Consider the following 18,918-nt stretch of genomic DNA (forward strand, 5'->3'; position numbering starts at 1 on the left):
ATTAGTCTCAAGAGTTAATCCATACTGGTAATACTTTGTTACGTACAGCTTTCTGTATTTTTCTAATATCATGATTAACTTTGCAATGATAAATATTCATATCCCTAATGATAATAGTTGACATCACAGGAACATATCATCACTAAAGGTATACTTGCATTAATTGAATTTCATTTTTTACCTCCATGTAAATATTTATTAATAACTTTAAATGGATAATAAGTATGAATGGTTTAGTGGATGTTATGAAAGATTAAATACAATATTGATGTTTTTACATTTGGCATCATTATTCTACTTTTTATCTTTACAAACGAACATATACGAAGTTATTAATTAAATCATTGCTGGTACTAATAATACAACGAATATCATTTTTTATAACTTCCTCTAACTATACTATCTCTTCATCAATTAGCACAAATGGACCGAGAAGACGTAAGCCAAAAGCAGATAGACCTCGAAGAGAGGAATAATTTGATCGAATCCGAAAATGTTACCCTTCGCCGAGATATGATAATGCTAAGCGATCGGATTACATCTTTACAGGAAACAGTAAGAATGAAATTGCAAATTGATATGATTATATGTTCAATACTATCTCAGATACATATCAACCCCAAACAAATTTATCCTTTACTACTGTACGACCATTTATATATGGATAAGTTTAGTTTACCATACGGACAGTAATCTATTTAAATCTACCTTAGATTGCACTAAAAATATTTTCATTTTAATTTATTAGCTTGATAGAAGTGAAAACGAATGTAGTAAGCTACGAAGTATGCTAACAGTTAATGAAAAACAGCTATCTGAACTAGCGGCTGTCAAACAACTTCGCGACAGTATGCAAAATGTAAAATGGGATGAATTTCAGAAAGTAGCTGAAAAAATTCAGTCATTTTCAATCGGCTGATCAAGCCAATTATCTGTTATTTTAATCAGGTTAATTGCAGTTATACACTATATTTAAGGATGCATTGTTAGCCGTTCATGATAATGGCAATCGTGTATGCGTATTAAAGATTAATTATTGTATTTAAGTAGGTACTTGCTATTTACTACGAATGTTAGCTTTGAAACTGATGGTAGTATTGTAGGCATGATATATGTGCTGGAGATCAGCATAATTCTGGAATAACTATATTGAGAGAAAATTTTAATACCAGTCTGATTCTCGTTGATATCGCAAAATTGTTATCCCATCAAAGGTTTTGCAAAGCTAGCCATATGGACACAAGGCTGGTACCAGAAAGCCTGTTTTTGTAAGATATCCAAACCAAATTGTATATGTACGGTAATGTTTAACAGAATCCTAATTATACTGTGCGAGTACGCTAAAATTTCACTGATGTTAGCTTGTATATAAATTTAAGAATGATAAAAAATTTTTTTACTATAAATAGTTCTTACTTATAGCCTATATAATTAAAGCCCGAGCTTCATTAACTATACGTCAATACACACGCACATTTATTGATGAAACTATCAACAATGAATAAGCTAACTTTTATTTCCAATAAGGGTACCCCGAACGTTCAAATAATTAATATATCGATTAGAGGACAAATTACTCATATACTTAATTACGAAGTTACGGTACAAAAAATAGAGAATGCAATCGCAAATGCTATCATACCTATCTGCTATACCTTGACATATATGTATTGCAGTAATACGTAATTATAATGATTAGTGAATCATTATAATTTATTGAACCTATAGCTCTTAATTACGGGAGTATATCAAGCCTTTTGTTTTCAGGAAATTTACATCACCAACGGCATAGTATTTTTATCGGAACCTAACTGCACTAATCTAGTCTAGTGAATCATTATGTCAGAGCATTGGTAGAACATGGCTGGAGCTTTGGAATTGTCGGTAACATATATAACCTAAACAAAATGGATAGATAAAATTATCATTACCATCCAGTGGTATAATAGTAATTAATTTTTTTATTGATCAGTTACAGAAACATCAACTGTTTATGATTACGCTAGTAAATGTACTCAAGATGTGCCGGCACTATAGTAAATTTCTGTATTGCAGCAGAATTTTGAATCGAATCATTTATTTTTGCATTGTGGTTATCCACATCTTAGAAGCTAATAACAGGAACGAAAAATAGGTGGAACTTACTTGAATAACAGCAGAGCCACTACATTATTATCGATCATTCATAAGAGGAAGAAAATATTGACATGTATAAATTCAGATTTTTGATTTTAACTTAATCAATAATCATACCTTTTACTTTAGACAAGGCTACATAATTCATAGTGAAACTTACCTTTTCTTGGGAATCATGACGTCTTGAGTATAAATCCAGAGACTAGGTGTATTAGTGTCAGGGACACTAGCTAAGTGTGTAAATGAATGTGGTTCAACCTTTCCTGATTTCACCATACCAAGAGAAATATTGAACATACCGTGCTAACCCAACATGTTACGAGTAATTAAATTAAAAAAAATGTTGTTTATTGTTTTAATTCCTTTTCATCAACACATCTCGCATCAATAGAAATATCTATCGCATCGAAAAGAATTACAGAAAGTCACTAATGCTCAAACATAGGCAGAAAAAGTGACAATTTCATAGCATTTTATTGCATCGCAACATTTATTTTTAAGTGTGCTTACCATAGCACCATTAGCCCAGTGATTTAAATTTTTCTGAAATACAACGGTGTATTTGGAGCCCCCACTATGAGAATAATGAAGATAATTTAGATAACAATCAAGTATTTAATGTCCAACTTTTAAAACATCGTTCAGTCTTGGCTCAGCGGCATTAAGCTTAAAATATAAGAACTGTCAAAATTTATACAGCATCTGCTACAGTAATATAACTGCTACTCAAAATATAGTACAGTACATTCGATACATAAATCAACTTTAGTTGATAGCGACGAATACATAAATCATGTGGCGTAATCTCAGGACAGTAAAATGGCTATTAATTAAAGTATTGCAGGAAAAGAGTCCAAGAGTGCGTTCTATTGTATGGTGCTACACCATAATATTGAGACGAGATTTCAAATAATGACACTAGCAAGCAAAGGAATCATTACGCGATAGTCACGGTTGGTTTCATGGCTTTTTGTCCACCGCAAGGCCCAGTCAATCTGATACATGAGTCAGAAGCTGTAAAAGATGTAATAGTCCATAATTACATTACCAATGTAATTTATCATATAGTGATTACCATAGCAGAAAAAACTAATTATTTATTTTTAAAATTCTAGTTTCACGTGAATGATCAAGTTTACTACTGCAATGGTATTAGACGCTATACTACAGTATACTGGATGTACAGTACAATTAATTAACTGTTTTTTAAGTTCAATAATAAACTAACAATCGTGAGCGAGTGCAGCCAGCTATTGCAGTAAAATATCGATTTCTAATTCAGAGTGCTAGGCGATAACCTAACATATATAGTACAGTATATGATGCTTCTACAACAGAACTACGAAATTATATGATATATTTAAATCGTATCTATTGCAAAATTAACCAGTTATTACAGTACAATTATTTTCAATTTGGAGTTTAAACTATTAGCTGAAGCTATAGAATATTGTGCTATGCCGTTATAACAGTGCAACAGTTACTGCGGTAATACGAGTATCATGAGGACGTACCAGCTTTATTTATGCCTCTCAGTGAGCCACGTTGACGAGGTGACAGTAAACAGATATGAGAATTAACTGCTACGACACATAGAGCAAGAGTAATGATCAACAAAGTCTTCGCCATAACTGATTTCACTTTCAGGTCGTGCCTTGCAAAAAGGAGTAAACAATTTTAATGCTAAATGCAAGCTGCACAAGAACTTGATATACTGTATTGTACAGTACTGTACGGTACAGTATATAGTACACCATTTACAGTAGATTGTTAAGGTACTGTACTGTACTGTACACGTGTGCTGTACAGTATACAGTACTGTAAATCAATAAGGAATCAATTAATTACATCGTTAATATGCACTTGTGCCGTCATTAATTGCTCTGTACAGTACTACTGTATATTGTACTGTACTGTACTGTACTGTATTAGGAGGTGTTAGAGATCAGGTCGGCGTGACCCTACTGACCGTCACATGACTATGGTACGATAAGACAAGGCTGCATTGTTTGCTTCTCACGAGATGGTGCTATATTCTATTTATATACAATAAAACAATGGCGATTACCAGTGCCAAGGCCCCATGGTGTAATGGTTAGCACTTTGGACTTTGAATCCAACGATCCGAGTTCGAGTCTCGGTGGGACCTCTCTGAATTTTTACTTTTTTTAACTTATAAACTAAGTAAATGTTCTCATTTATGGGTTATACTGTACTTTATAGTACTGTACTGTAGAAGATTTTTGTAATCTGTGTCATGCACTACCAGATGGCTTAATAAGTACTGCACTCTTATAAACTAAGTAAATGTTCTCATTCTATGGGTTATACTGTATAGTACTGTACTATAGAAGAATTTTTGTAATCTGTGTCAGCCACTGCTAGTCGGCTTAATATACTGTACTCTAAAGAACTTTATACTAAAGTATCCTGTAATTCAACATTTGAGAATTTCTGGCTTATTATAAGTGATTGCAATAGGGTTGAAGTACAGTAACGCAAATATTTACTGTATAAAAGCTTGGGTTATTGATTCTGCAGTTGGGTAACGACTTAGCTTTCATTCTGCTGAATTTTGAGAATTTCTTGAATTTGATTAGTAAATTAATTGTATGTATTTCTTAAATTGCCTGTAATATATGTTGTATAATTCTTAATTAAAAATATATGAACGCCGCCATTATAATAAAAATAGATAGTAGTCATCAAAATGTGTGCATATGGTAGAACAGCCATTTAACACTAATGAACCTGACAGTGAATACAGCAAGCATTTATCCATTGAGTTTATACAGTAATCACTACGCATGCAAACGACGCAGTGTCAGGAATATCTGCTCAGGATGTAATATACATACAGTAAATTTATAGCGTAACAGACAATAATTACAATTAATCGCAACTATTAATACTTTATGTCCTTAGATCAATTCATTCATAGCAGTAGCAACTTTTAACTGCATTACCGTACGATAAATTTTTAAAAGAACTAAAATTCATTAAAAAAATTATTTTAAATATGTTTTATTTTGTACGTATAATAACGTGGCCATATACGTTCATATGTAATTTTAGTAGTGTTATAAAAAAACATCTCAAATTGCAACCGTTTGAGGAATTGTACATTCTTCAGATGTGTATAAAGAAAAGAATTTAAACAATTGCTATTCGCACAATCAATGTAATTGCAATTCGGCCGGTAAATGCGCTACTGCGCTGAAAGTTTCAGATATAATGCACTGTACATTGTCAACAAACATCTGCACCGGACGACCAACTAATTAATCCAACTATTATTGAAACATCAATCATTGCTTTCTAACTGGTATGGACCTAATTTTTTAAAGTTATGGTTATATAATAGCGATATCATCTCTGTAGCTGCAACAGGTAAAATGTATATGTTTATGGAATAGTTAGACTTTGCGAATGCTGCTAAGAAATACCAAGACAATGTACCAAAGATCAATATATCACATTATTGTGGTAATGTGACTGACAATAATGCACCGTATATATTAGTGGACAAGTTAATTCGAAATGTGTACAGAAGTAGTGTATTGAAATACAAAGACATCCAAATATTACACTTAACGTATTGCTGATAGGACAAAATTATTAAAGATGACGAAAATTTTAAGTAATATCAATGAATTAATTAAACGCCAGTAATAAGCCTCGACTACTATGGATTGTTAAGTATTATAATTTTTTGAATTGCCTATGGGTCTACATCCATCTTTCCTTCAGCATCCTTATGATCATTGTCGCTATTTTTTTCATCTTTGTCACTTGTCGATGATTCTAAAGTCAATACGAATATTTATTATTCGTAAGGGCTTAGCTAAGGCTTTTGTTACATACGCAAGGGTTACATAATGCTTACTTAGTTATTCAACTATGTAGATACTTACGTTCTTTCGATTCTGACGATTTGGTATTATCAGAAGAAGGTGGTGGGGTGTTATCCTGTAAAGTACCGGCCCTAGCAGCAGTCTCTAGAGCTCTTGCAAATACTGTCACATCTGAAAGTATTAAAGAAATTATTATTGCGATCTATCACTCGATAATTTCCTATGCTCTATCAGGCAGGACAAATATACCATGTCTGTTTGTACAATATATGACATATACACGCGGATGCAGATCTCACCTCCTTGACCAGCCGCGTCAAGTGCGTCAGCCATTCCAAGTTGATCCATCATGGAACCAAGCTGACCGGATTGAAGTGCTGTGCTAAACGAACTTAATGCCTACTCCAAGTAATGTTGGTATTGATACATCATTAATTAATGTAATTTTTCACCGCATATATGTGCATCACTACATCTCTACTAGATATCGCGGTGTATATGACTTAGATTAAGAAAGCATAAAAGTTACAAGAATATATCTTTATATCAATACAGTAATCGATGAGATCAGTATTAGTAAACTATACCTGCTGAAAAGGAGGCGACGTTAACGTTTCTCGTAAGCGTTCGCTAGTATTCTCATTTTCGCTACCAGGGGGTAAGAATGGCCGTAACTGCTGCAATAATTGCGAGTTACTACTTAGTGACGAAACTGCAGCTTCATCCAACATCTGATTTAAGTCAACTTCTACTAATAGGAGGGAATATCATAACAATTAAGATAGTTTCATCACTAGCATAATGTATTGAAACATAAAGTAAAATTTTGTCTAACGATTTTCAACTGATACAATACAATTACAAATCTTTCGGAGTAGTGATATCATTCAGAAAGAAATTAATTTTAATATTACTATATTTACAGCATAACAAATATTTCGACTACGCTGCACTACCTTATTATACCGTAAAACTTACCAGGTCTTTGTTGTGAATCCATAGCTTTTCATTGTTTTATTTTTGATTGTTAAAGATATTTCCAACGTATCATTAAAAGTATTCAATGTTAAAATTTAATTCTAAGTTATATTACAGTATCATTATTGTACAGTAATTAATTCTCAAAGCTATTTACCTGGCAATCCTGCTAGAATATTCTGAATGTCACTCAGTTGAGTAGTACGTTGTTGTTGTGGTGTGGTTGTGTTCCTATCATCGGCTGCATTAACAACATTTGGTGTTGCGGTTGCTGGTCGTGAATTTCCCTGGCTGTTCGAGTTACTGGATGCAACTGCAGCTGGTGACGAGTGAGGGCGACTAGGGCGAGATATACCCGAACTATATGTATTATGAAGAAATTCAATTTAAATTCAACGAGGGTTACAAAACGCAGGTAATATAATAGATCTAAGACCGCTTTGTAGTCCAATGTGTTTGTATACTCGTACTTAGGGTAAAATCTCACTTATTAGCAGTTAATAATGATAACATTACTAGTTAGACTTACAGCAATCCAGTCGTATCTAAAGCGTCAACATTGGGCAGGCCAGGATTTGCGCCTCCAAATCCGTACATTCTCATTAATTCTATTTCAAGTTTCCAAACATAGGTTAGATTAGATAAATTGATATTTGAACTAAAGTCGGAGGGTGAAATAGTAACTTAAATGTGCGTGAAGGAAGTAATGGACTTTAGACAGGCCATAGGTATCATGATTAGCAAAATGCGTGTATAATATTCAGGTTATGACAAAGGGATAGACACAACCAACGTTAGCAATTTCGACTAAATACACACGCTTATCATACCAGAATTTGACATGGAGCCAGCGGAACTCAAGGCAGCACTTGGATTATTTAATACTTCGTTAACCTTATTACAATTAACTTCATCTTTATCAGTTTTGATATCCTGCATCCAAAAGAAAAGCTTTCGAGCTGAATTGCGAAATTTCAATACATATACTCGTCCAGTAGTACATTGGGTAACTCGACTAAAGTTTACATCTTCGGGAAAGATAATCAAGTCCTAGAATTAGAGAATGGAAATATAACTATTTCACCTTTACAGAATTTGATGTTCATACCATCAGTTCATAACTTTTAAGGTCATTTCAGTGTGTAAGAGACCCAACTATCTGACTGGGTCTAGTGTGCAGTTTACTGATATTGTAGTTGTGCCACTGCAAAGTACAGTACATGAAGGCAAGCAAAGTTCAATCTAACAATTTATTGCTTATCGGTTATTTCGTATTATCACTATGCCAGTTCAACTACTCCAGTACTTATACATCCAATATAAATAGGGTATTTTAGGTGTCGAATGATGTCTTCAATGTTGAATAAGTTCAACATTTTGAGAGACTAGTCCTAAACGTTGGGGACAACGCTTAGGCTAGGGAATTTTACCCTGAATTTTACTATCCGAAATTTGGGCTAGTTCCTAAGCATTTATGAAATAGGAAAAGGCAAGATGGTATTTCGTAAAATAAATATAGGCTGGTATCTTCTCGTTTCGTTGCGTTAATTACTAAGATTTACAGGAAGCACCAAGATGCTACGGAAGCTACTCCCAATTGTGAGTCAAATGAATAAAAATGATAAGCAAAGAATGAACTTTTACATGTGTTATAACTTGAGCATTAGTAAAAAGCAGAGCACAGTCTGTAAAGCACATATCGGTTAGTTTAACACTTTAACCGAATTATGACAGAGTCATTGGACTGTAGTCTATCTTACTAGCTGTATGATATCATCACTTGTGTGATTTTCATTCAAAATTAATCGTTTGCACACTACGACATCAGCGACCAGTTCAGTGTAATTGTATAGTCATTCTGAATTGAATGGTTACTATACCATTGTAGTAAAGCGCTGTGCTTTGGCATTAGCCAACTGGTGATTACTATCATGGACATTTCGCTGGCTACTACTTCTATTTTATTACTGGACTGTTTTGCTAGAAATCCAATTCAAGGAGTATACTTGTGTCGATTTTGTCATTTATTGCTAATTGTTTTCAATTACAATTCAGATGTGAATCAATTCAATATTGTACAACTTACATCGTCAACTTTACCAGTGGTCCTATCTTTCCAACAGAAATGCATTAAACTATCATCACCCTGAAATACATATAGAAGTCCTTTTCGTTGATCTGGCTTGACCAATTTTCCAGTCATCGTCATTTTACCAGCCTTAAATTCGACGAGATTGCGATGTTGTGGTAAACGCATATTCTGCCCTAAATTACCGAATAAATTTTGAGAATAGCCACCTGGAAAGGACATAATGACTGTCTTGAAACTGCTTAATTCTTGGAATTCACTTTCAAGCTTCCAAGTTATTATTGCGGTTGTACTCTTTCGAATACTGACTGAATACGGTAGTTCAACGATCTTTTGGTCGGGTTGTTACAATACTGTAGTGACGTCTGCTGAATGCCAGCGGATCCGTACTAACGTGGTGTACGATAGTGTCGTGCTTCAGTAGCTTCTTGCGTAAACGCGGTAATAGCATAGAGTCGAGTCATTCAGTAGTCAGCATTGCAGGTAGCTGAGTCTTTTTTGTGCCTTTATGACCGAGCAGCCTCTCGTGACTTGTGTATTAATCCAGAATGATACTGTACACTGTACACTGTACACTGTAGCGTATCCAGTACTGTACACAGTGTACAGTACTGCATAAATGAGTGAAATACAGCACTGTACTGTACATACGCATACTTGCGTCACAGCTAGTATTCACATCTGTACTAGGACGTACTACGTACCGATGCAGGCCGACGACCAACGGCAGCTTTTTCTTTTCTTTTGCCAGAGTCAAGGTCTACAGTCTCCAGTACTGTACACTGTAACTCCATTCTTTCTTCTTTCCAGCAGCCCATGTGTGAGTGGACACGACTCGGTCCAGTTCAGTCCACAACGATGGATACTGCTGTAGGACAATCACACGGTGGAACTTGTCGGTTGCTTTTTGTTCATAGTTGCAGACTTGCAGGCATATTTGACAGTTGGGTCCCACGCTAGTTCAATCGCAGCAGTATGCTAGCGACTACTGTAAAATAGCACTGGGGACTTGTCGATTTTATCCAGAAGTTCCCGATGATACTCATTCTCATCTTTCAATGAAGAAGATAGCATAATCAGTCTCTACGTTGTTATACTGTAGATTGACTGAATGTCCCCTTTTTCTTCTTCATTTACTGTACTGTACAGATGAGAGCGATGACTGGTGAGTATCATTTTTGCATAAGAGAGAAGGGGTTTAGACCGTTTGCTACTGGTCCCTGAGTATGCTCATCACCCATGGACCCTGGGCCCATGGTTCACAATTATCAGCTTGTCCGAATGTGACTCATCGCTACAGTACAGTACAGCACGCTACTGTACTGTCCACCATCCTTACAGTACTGTACAGTACTGTACTCTGTACCGTATTCTACAGTACGTACTGTAGTACTGCCATGATTAGCCTACAGTACAGTGTACAGTATCAATACTGTGGACTTCATGTACGGTAAGTGAAGATACTGTCGGCGTCAAATAGGCTGTGACGTGAAGTTCGCCTTTAAACTTGCAAGCCTGTCAACGCGCACTGCCATTGCTCGCTACTGCACACTCCAATTGCTGTATGATCGACTTAAGTTGAAATTGGGACACATTGCAAGTGGCAAGGATGTGGCGGCGTATCTTTCTGTGCAATCGACAAATTGAAAGTGTGGATAAATCCCACTGCAGTTTATCAGCAGTACCCGATCAGATTTATCGACTTCATCGTTGTTTAGAAGAACTGAATTTAGATGCCAATCAAATCCAGGAATTACCACCGGTATGTACGTACAAGGAGAGGTTGATTGATCGTAGTTTACAGCCTTGGTATAGAGTTGGAAGCCCAAGTCATAGTATACTTTTCAAAGCATCCATTTGCATGCATCCAGAACGGCTATCATAATAGGATCGCACAGTCATGAGTTGTTGGGTTGAAAAAAGACAAATAAAATAATAAAAAAATGGACAAAAATGACCAAATTTCAAATGCCTGTTTCACGAAATAATACCTTCCATTGACAATATTCTACTGATTAGATATGTTATTATTATAATTATTGACGTACCGGTACGATATGCACATCAAGTACATGTTGCTGCAGAAAGCGCAAGACCCAACCAAGTCTAGCTTGACTTTTAAAAATAATTTCTTCTTCTTAATTGAGATAGCTTAATTTGCTTCAATTCGTTGATGCCCACTTCACAATGGTTTCTTTCCCATATTCGCTTATAGAAGATAGATAGGCCATATCATTTTTTGATGAAAATAACATATTTAGTGCATGCCTGCTAGACTTGAACTCTTCAATATCACCAGCACATAACACAACTGCATTATTCAAGTTTAATAAATAACATCGTTTAGGGCTAGACAAACGTCAAGTAGGAGATTGCATCCATTCTATCTTGACCGTGTTAATTTCCATTAGGACGCAAATTATCTTGGTTAAATTCAATCGTTTGACCGTTGTCATTGAAATCATCATACTGTTTCGCTTGATCAATAGGTACAGTAGTACGTTTATACAGTCGATAGCCATTTGTGGTCGCCAACTTTGCATCGAACCGTATCATTATTGAACTTCATTTTCATTATTTCATTGCTAGTCTTGACGCCTATGTCGACACGTAGAACGATGTAAAATAATGATGGAAGAATTAAGTGTTGACAACAATTTATCTTGATGATGCTTGCAAAAAATGACTTACTACTTAGCCAAAATAATCATAATGTAACCTGTGTGGCGTAGTACGTACAGTATGCTAACTGTAAATGTTTATAGAGAATCCAATTTTTACTTTGTGCTATGATGATTAGAATTAAAAAGGCCAGTGTGTAATAAATGAGTATCAACCATCAACTCTACACAGTCTTCATATCAAGACTGCCAATCGTTGTTGGGAGATAAATTATATTGTATGCTGATGAGCTAAAAGTTTCAAAATCTACAGAGAAAAGAATGGTGCTATACTAGTACATCAACATACTGTACGCGTCCATATTAGCATAGGCCGTGCTAATACAGTACAAAGAAACTATTTTCCATGGATTACCGATACGATTTCATAATATTAGTGTAGATGCAGTCGATAATAATGATGATTTTTCTATCCTCTTTCTAGCAATTTTTTCGATTACTAAAATTACGCAATCTCAGCTTGGAAGATAATGAAATCAAGCGCTTACCAATGGAGATATCCAGCTTAACTAAACTTGTTGAATTAAATCTTCGCCAAAACGGTAAGTTGGTACAGTGGAACATGGATATTCTATTTTTATAAAATTATCTTATTAACGCTTTACTTGTACTGTACTATCCGGACTGCATTCAAATGAGTATGTTCTGCCCAAACTATGCGTCTATTTGCTCATATTCTAAAAGCTCTCAAATCGTATAATCAATCGACATGATTGATTATTGTAACTTTCTTCCCTTTATGGATAATAGTTCTTATACCCTTTGCTAGTTTGATCTTACGGTAGTACTACATTTGGAAGGGAGACTTAGTCTAGCAATGTCGTTGTACGACAGCACCCTACTCGTTGCAACTCCATGAGTTAGGTCGCACGTCTTTTATCTTTGGCCCCTTACTACGTTGTAGAATCAATTGGAAATGTGATAGCGAAATGTCATAGAATGTCTCCCTTCCAATTCATAATGGTCTGTACAACTTACTCTTTGTGCCTTTTTGTTGTAACGCATGGACGTGCCTCTTATTTATTCTTATTACAATAACTCAAATGAACTACCCATGAAGTCAGATCAGAGCTTTTCTCTATAATGTCCCTATTTTATTAGCAATTTGATTATTATAAATGGGCAAGTTTTAAGTCAATATGCGTATTTTTGCCACCAATTCGATCCTGTAGTTAGATTGTCTCATCGCATGTAGTAAAGTATAAAATGCTATCTCCAATTTTCCACCAATGTAGGCAACTATTATTGAATTTAAAAAACTTGAAAAGAATTTTGAATAATAACTACAGTATATTACTTGCCAATCAACGATTTATCTTCGCTTAAATATAGTTTGATTTGATCTTTATCAATTACACTAGTCATTGACCTTTACGATGTTGATAACAACGATCGACAATAAACTAATTTCCTTTCCCTTTCTTGATGTTACATAGTTCGTAGTAGAGAATAGTTACGATTCACACTAGTAATCATGGTGCAGAAAATAGTGTTATTAAAAGGTCGAAATTAACGTTTTTGCGCTGTTTATACGAGCCAATTGATGAATCCTACTATCTACACTTGTGATACAATTAACAGCGGATTTTACTATTTTTTTCTCCCCTCCCTTTTTATCCGCTGCCAATGATTTTCCTATATTTTATTTTATATATAGTATATACTATATATCGTACAGTATAATATTTGAAGTCATATTCATTTTAATCAAAAAGTCAACCATATCCTATTGTTGAATAAATCATGAACATGAACTCATCCGCCAAGGTAAATATTCATGATAGAGCATGTAGCCTCAACAACTAGTTTATTCTTCTTGATAAGAGTTGGTGTTGTATTAGCACTTTCATCAATAGATATCAATATGATCAATCTATTTAATACATGGTGTAGCAGGCCAATGATAGTGTGGCTAATTTACTTCTTCTTGCTATGGCATTTCTATACATGGCAATACGCGTACCATGCTGTACTTAATGACGCTTATTATCGCGGTCTCAAGTTTCCACCCTCGTTGTCATTATTTTTTTTTTGTTCAAGACGGCATTGTTTCTGAGTGTCTTGTTTCTATCTCTATGGCATATAAGTTTGGTTAAAATCTTCCGGCTCTCAATTTGTCAACTGGTCGATAACTTTTGTTACTTCTTGACCTCATCATGTATTGCAGTAATGGCGGTCATCATCTTAGCTATAATAGATGTTGCATGTAATGATGCTCTGGAATATTTGAATACCCTCACTTTTCAATTACTTCTCAATTATGATTCGTGTGTCTAAATTACTTATACAAGCTACTTGCTTGTACACCTATTTTGCAAAATATAAAGTTATTATTGATCCTAGTGTAACGCTACTGATGCCATTTTTTATTTTTATCTTATTTATAGTTTTGTTTTATTTCGTCAAATACACGTATATCTGAACATGCTACATGTTCTTACAACTTCTAACATTTCCGTATTTTATCCTATTTATGTCCATTAAATAGAAATTTACGACATACCAGAAGCTATTCGATTTTGCCGCTCTCTTAACACCCTTAATCTTAGTAGTAATCCAGTTGAAAGGTAAGCTTATTCACTTATCGCGGAGTTACACATTGGAACATTTTCAGTCGAATAACTGTAAAAATTGCATAGTTGTCGCAACCGATAGAAAATAGCATGCTGTCAATTCTTTGTTACTAATAGTTTTGTATATTTATTTATTCTTTACAACGTAATAAGTCAGTCCTCAAGAAAAGCTACAGTACCTTTTCTACATTTTGCTTCTGACTAGTTGATCTCAATTTTGTTTTTAAGCAATCAAACATTGAGTTGATTATTATTAAAGGGCATTAACTTTGTTGTTTTTTATTATGACGATATATCATTATTTTCTCGTTTTAAATCCTATACAGTATTGAGAGTAGCTTATACAAATACATTATTAGCGTAGTGCAGTACTAACATTTAAATATCATCTCCTGTATACATAAGCAGAGCTGATTGATTTATGATTAATTAAACTCAACAGAGATGTTAATAGTATATATGCTGATTTTCTAAGTGGAGTATTTAGCGCGCTTGTATACTATGTCGTACATCGAATATACCTACTCCTATATTCGTATGTTCTTAAATTTTCAGCAATATCAAAGCTGTGATATTTCTAATTCGTATAAACATCTACAACTATTTTATATGATCTTCTGGCGATGAGGATAAACTTAGTGATGCCAATGTGTATTTTACGTTCAATTTCTGTATTCAAGTTGAAGAAGTAAATCTCGATTGCCAATCAGTGAGCTAATTTATAGTACACTTCATGTTTATTCTACTATTCCAAGAATAGACGGGCAATAACATTTTAGTCAAATTGCCGTACCTTTTATTCCTGACTAAAATACTATGTACTCATCAGTAATTATGATCATATTACTAGTAAGCTATCACTGTTCAGGATGTTGGCGTAATTGAAATCTTCAAAGTACTATTAATCAGGATATTACCAGGGACTACTAAAAGAAGAGATTACTGTACAGCATTGTTACAGCACTACGTCGATCACTCTACTCGGTAGCTTTTCAATGAATGAATACAAATTACTATAGCTTTGCGGCTGAACAGAGGATTTATAAGCATGTAACGTAAAGTTATAAGCTATGGTAACGAACATCTTCAGTTCTAAAATTACTGTAGTTGCATGCAATGTTATTTTTTTGATTAATTATTTGAAAAGTATAAGACAACTTTATCCATTCATTGCATTTAGCAAAAAATTTAAGTTGGACAACATTGTTTCTTTTACGATTCGTTTAAATGCTATAAAAAGATATTAAATTTTATAAAAACCTGCCATACTACAGTGTTTAGCTATACTATAAATATAAATGGGCAGAAATGATTAACAAAAAATTTCCATTTCTCGACTGTCCATGATGTATGCTAACTGAATTTATCTTTTAACCCTCAAATTTGTTGTGATACGTACAGCATGGCAAGATCCTTAGTAGTACTATGGCTTAAGATTTTATATTCTAACGCCTAGTAGTATAAAAGTTTCTCTGATGGCCGTCCAACCTTTATTTGTTGGATAAGGCGATTTAAAAATATATAGTGTTTATACAGAAGTTCTATACTGCACATTACGTGCACCAAATCGTACGCTGTGTAGATGTACTGTGTTGATTGTTATTGTTATTATGCCATGTTATATATCGCCACAATATGTTGGGTGTGCCGTTATTGAAAGAACTATCTGTCAATTGTTATAAAATCAATTAATTTCAGTATGAGCTTAGTGACAGTGTGCAATAGATATATTCGCTAATAGATGTAATCTGTAATATGAATGTATAACTTGAATACTTTTAATAACTAGGCTTCCCGACAGTATTACGCAATTGCGAAATTTAACTTATTTGATGTTAAATGATATCTCAATTGTTGAACTACCGGATGACATTGGCAGGTTAGCTATTATATTGTGTAATTATGCATGTATTTATCCGTCTTATGCTCAATATAAGCGTTGTATTATGGTGGCTATAACAGAGGGTTTTAGGCAATAGGTGATGAAAAAGTATGAACTAATTAATGATGTCCGATATCGATTTTTAAACTCTCGCTAGTATTAAAACAATCTGCTCAGTGTTAGCAGTAGCTAATGTCTTTTAGTAGTTTTGGTAATAATATTATAGCTCTTAGATTAAAAGGTGACGTTAAATTAAACTGTTAGCATTCTTTTTATTTTCTTACTAATAAAGATAGTCATTAATTACTTTTCTTTCATTTTAGCTTGGTCAATTTAACCGTTTTAGAAGCAAGGGAAAACTACATAAAAGTTTTACCGAAGTGAGTTTCAATTTCTGCCCTTCTGAACAATATTTTATTTGATAATGAACTATTGTATATATCCATTGATATTACCATAGATATTATTCCTAACATAAGCAACCATGCAATAATTTGCTAATAATTTATGCTGTAGTGAGAAGAAGGGAAAGATAATGATGCATTGTATTCCTTTATAAACTTTCAATTTCAACCAACAATATTTTTAGATCTATTTGTGAATTAACTGTCCTAGAAAGATTAGATCTTGGAGCAAATGAGATTCAAGAATTGGTAAATATTTATCTTGATTAATATTTCATGACCCATTTTTTTCCCGCTCCACTCCATAGTTGTAGTGTCTGTATGAATATTTCTTCCTACTACAGTATAATATAAATGTTGAGTACCTGAAAGGATCAAGGTCATCGTTTTCTAATGCAATTACGAGATGACTATTTTTGTATCATCATTTCATGATATTGATTTATTTTGTATATCTACACGTATTTTCGTATTAAACACATTTCGATCGTTGTAGGCTAAATTTTTCTTACTATCACTTCATTAGCCTTACAAATGGATAAGAAATTGTATCGTCTTTGATTATTTCTTTTTATTTAGTCTACATTTATTTATTACAATTTCTTTCAACTAGCTTTTTCAATAATTGTATTTCTTAAAAATTGTTTTCATAGCCGGATTCATTAGGTTCTTTATTACACCTCAAAGAATTACTATTAGATACCAATCAAATTAAGAAATTACCCACGGTATGAAACTGTAAATAATTTTGTATATCTTGTTAGATAATATCTAGATCTTCATAATTGATGCCATTTAGATTATATCTTATTCATTTTACATGCTTTTTCGTTGTTATGTTGTATAATGTAGAAGTTACTTTCTGAAATATAAAATATTATCTAACTATTTCTATAGAGTATTGGAAGGTTATCAAATTTAGAAAGCATCGATCTATCAGAAAATTGCGTGGAATCGTTACCAGACGAAATTGGGAATGTGCGGAATTTAACAGATTTATTGTTATCATCAAACTTACTACAGTTTTTACCTTCCAGCATAGGTAAATTTTGATTTTATGTCAATGATGTTGTTTACATTTTATCGGTTAAATTTTGTAGCTGGTGCATATGATTATTCTTTATCACTAAATACCTCAGGAAAGTTGAGAAATTTATCAATGCTAAAACTGGACATAAATAGAATAGAAGAAATATCGGCTACAATTGGAGGGTAAACGAACGCTTGTCCTTATTTGAAGATGTTACATCTGTAATATACGTATATGTTGCGCAAGTTAATAAATTCTTTTATTTTTTATAGGTTGATGTCCCTTACAGAATTAGTGCTTACAGAAAATTGCCTTAAGGTTTATATCAGTATAATGTCATACCTGTTGTGGTAGCTTATTAATGTAACAAAAATATTAATCCTTTATCGCTATGGAATATATTTATTTATACAATCAAAATCAATCTTGGATCAAAGCAATTGCCTGGAACTATAGGAAAACTTGGAAAAATGAATAATTTAAATGCTGATAAGAATTTCTTGACTTCCATTCCATCTGAAGTATGATACAACATACGTTTTATCACTACATACAGTATACGCATATAAACACAGTTCACTCTTTTACGGACTAATGATTCTTTAATTTTTTTTATTTACAGATTGGGAATTGTACTAATTTAACGGTTTTATCTTTACGAGATAATCATCTCGATCATTTACCATCGCAAATTGGTAAACTGAAAAAATTAACGGTCCTTGACGTTTGCGGTAACAGGTAAATTGCATGGTTAATTACGTAAATATGTAATATAATGTTGTTAATAACTATTTTGATAATGTTCTTCGTAGGCTTGAAAGTCTTCCTATTACTGTAGCTCAATTGAATGTGAAAGCAATCTGGCTATCAGAAAATCAAGTATGAAATTAAAAATGATCTTTTCGTTTATATATCACATTTAATTATATTAATATTATGTTAATAAAATAATATGACTAAAGAAATATTTTATTTCTTTTCTATTATTTAAAATTAATATTATAGTCGAAGCCATCCGTAAAGCTACTACCAGAGACCTTAAGTGATGGAAAAACTGAGGTTTTAACTTGCTTTTTATTGCCACAACAGCCATTGCCCGACGAAATCTCTGGTTTGTAAAAAATATCAATTTTTCTAATACTGACTTTCAAGTAATAAACGTTACTCGATCATGAGGATATTACGTATATTGGTAAACAAGTCTGATATGGCTCATTTTCTTTTATATAGTTGAAGATGATGCAGATGCTATTGCAGATGTTATTGATACACGTCCTTCTGGTGTGCAATT

At 33.5% G+C, this 18,918-nt stretch overlaps 3 protein-coding genes across 3 annotated transcripts; 1 reads left to right on the forward strand and 2 right to left on the reverse strand.

Moving 5' to 3' along the window:
- Positions 1 to 1,576: 1,576 nt before the first annotated feature.
- On the reverse strand, positions 1,577 to 3,787 carry TRIADDRAFT_64148 (expressed hypothetical protein). Its single transcript, XM_002115103.1, has 6 exons — positions 3,651 to 3,787; positions 3,078 to 3,150; positions 2,647 to 2,710; positions 2,297 to 2,439; positions 2,146 to 2,164; positions 1,577 to 1,898 (listed from the first exon to the last, which is right to left on the reverse strand). The coding sequence occupies exons 1-6, from the start codon at positions 3,763 to 3,765 to the stop codon at positions 1,827 to 1,829; spliced, it is 486 nt and encodes a 161-aa protein (XP_002115139.1). The 5' UTR covers positions 3,766 to 3,787; the 3' UTR covers positions 1,577 to 1,826.
- A 2,070-nt stretch (positions 3,788 to 5,857) lies between these two features.
- Positions 5,858 to 9,875, reverse strand: TRIADDRAFT_58983 (uncharacterized protein; the record flags this gene model as incomplete). Its single annotated transcript, XM_002115104.1, has 9 exons — positions 5,858 to 5,940; positions 6,051 to 6,161; positions 6,290 to 6,389; positions 6,578 to 6,741; positions 7,126 to 7,328; positions 7,498 to 7,576; positions 7,799 to 8,018; positions 9,055 to 9,233; positions 9,755 to 9,875. 9 exons carry the CDS (start codon positions 9,873 to 9,875, stop codon positions 5,858 to 5,860), a joined length of 1,260 nt encoding a protein of 419 aa, XP_002115140.1.
- Positions 9,876 to 10,666: 791 nt separating this feature from the next.
- TRIADDRAFT_28844 (uncharacterized protein) lies at positions 10,667 to 18,746 on the forward strand (the record flags this gene model as incomplete). The annotated part of the gene is made up of 14 exons (XM_002114915.1): positions 10,667 to 10,819; positions 12,163 to 12,280; positions 14,227 to 14,305; positions 16,101 to 16,190; positions 16,517 to 16,573; positions 16,783 to 16,846; positions 17,251 to 17,325; positions 17,495 to 17,639; positions 17,737 to 17,809; positions 17,900 to 17,945; positions 18,065 to 18,148; positions 18,250 to 18,365; positions 18,440 to 18,506; positions 18,633 to 18,746. 14 exons carry the CDS (start codon positions 10,667 to 10,669, stop codon positions 18,744 to 18,746), a joined length of 1,281 nt encoding a protein of 426 aa, XP_002114951.1.
- Between the last annotated feature and the right edge of the window lie 172 nt (positions 18,747 to 18,918).

The sequence above is a fragment of the Trichoplax adhaerens genome, genomic scaffold (genome assembly GCF_000150275.1).
Source record: "Trichoplax adhaerens TRIADscaffold_9 genomic scaffold, whole genome shotgun sequence".
NCBI lineage: Eukaryota > Metazoa > Placozoa > Uniplacotomia > Trichoplacea > Trichoplacidae > Trichoplax > Trichoplax adhaerens.

Coding starts and splice junctions, on each gene's coding strand:
- TRIADDRAFT_64148 (XM_002115103.1), bottom strand. CDS start 3,765: ATGGCGAAGACTTTGTTGATCATTACTCTTGCTCTATGTGTCGTAGCA. Junction 2,711..3,077: donor AAACCAACCGTGACTATCGC/GTAATGATTCCT, acceptor TTATTCTCATAG/TGGGGGCTCCAAATACACCG. Junction 2,440..2,646: donor ACTGGGCTAATGGTGCTATG/GTAAGCACACTT, acceptor ATGTTGGGTTAG/CACGGTATGTTCAATATTTC.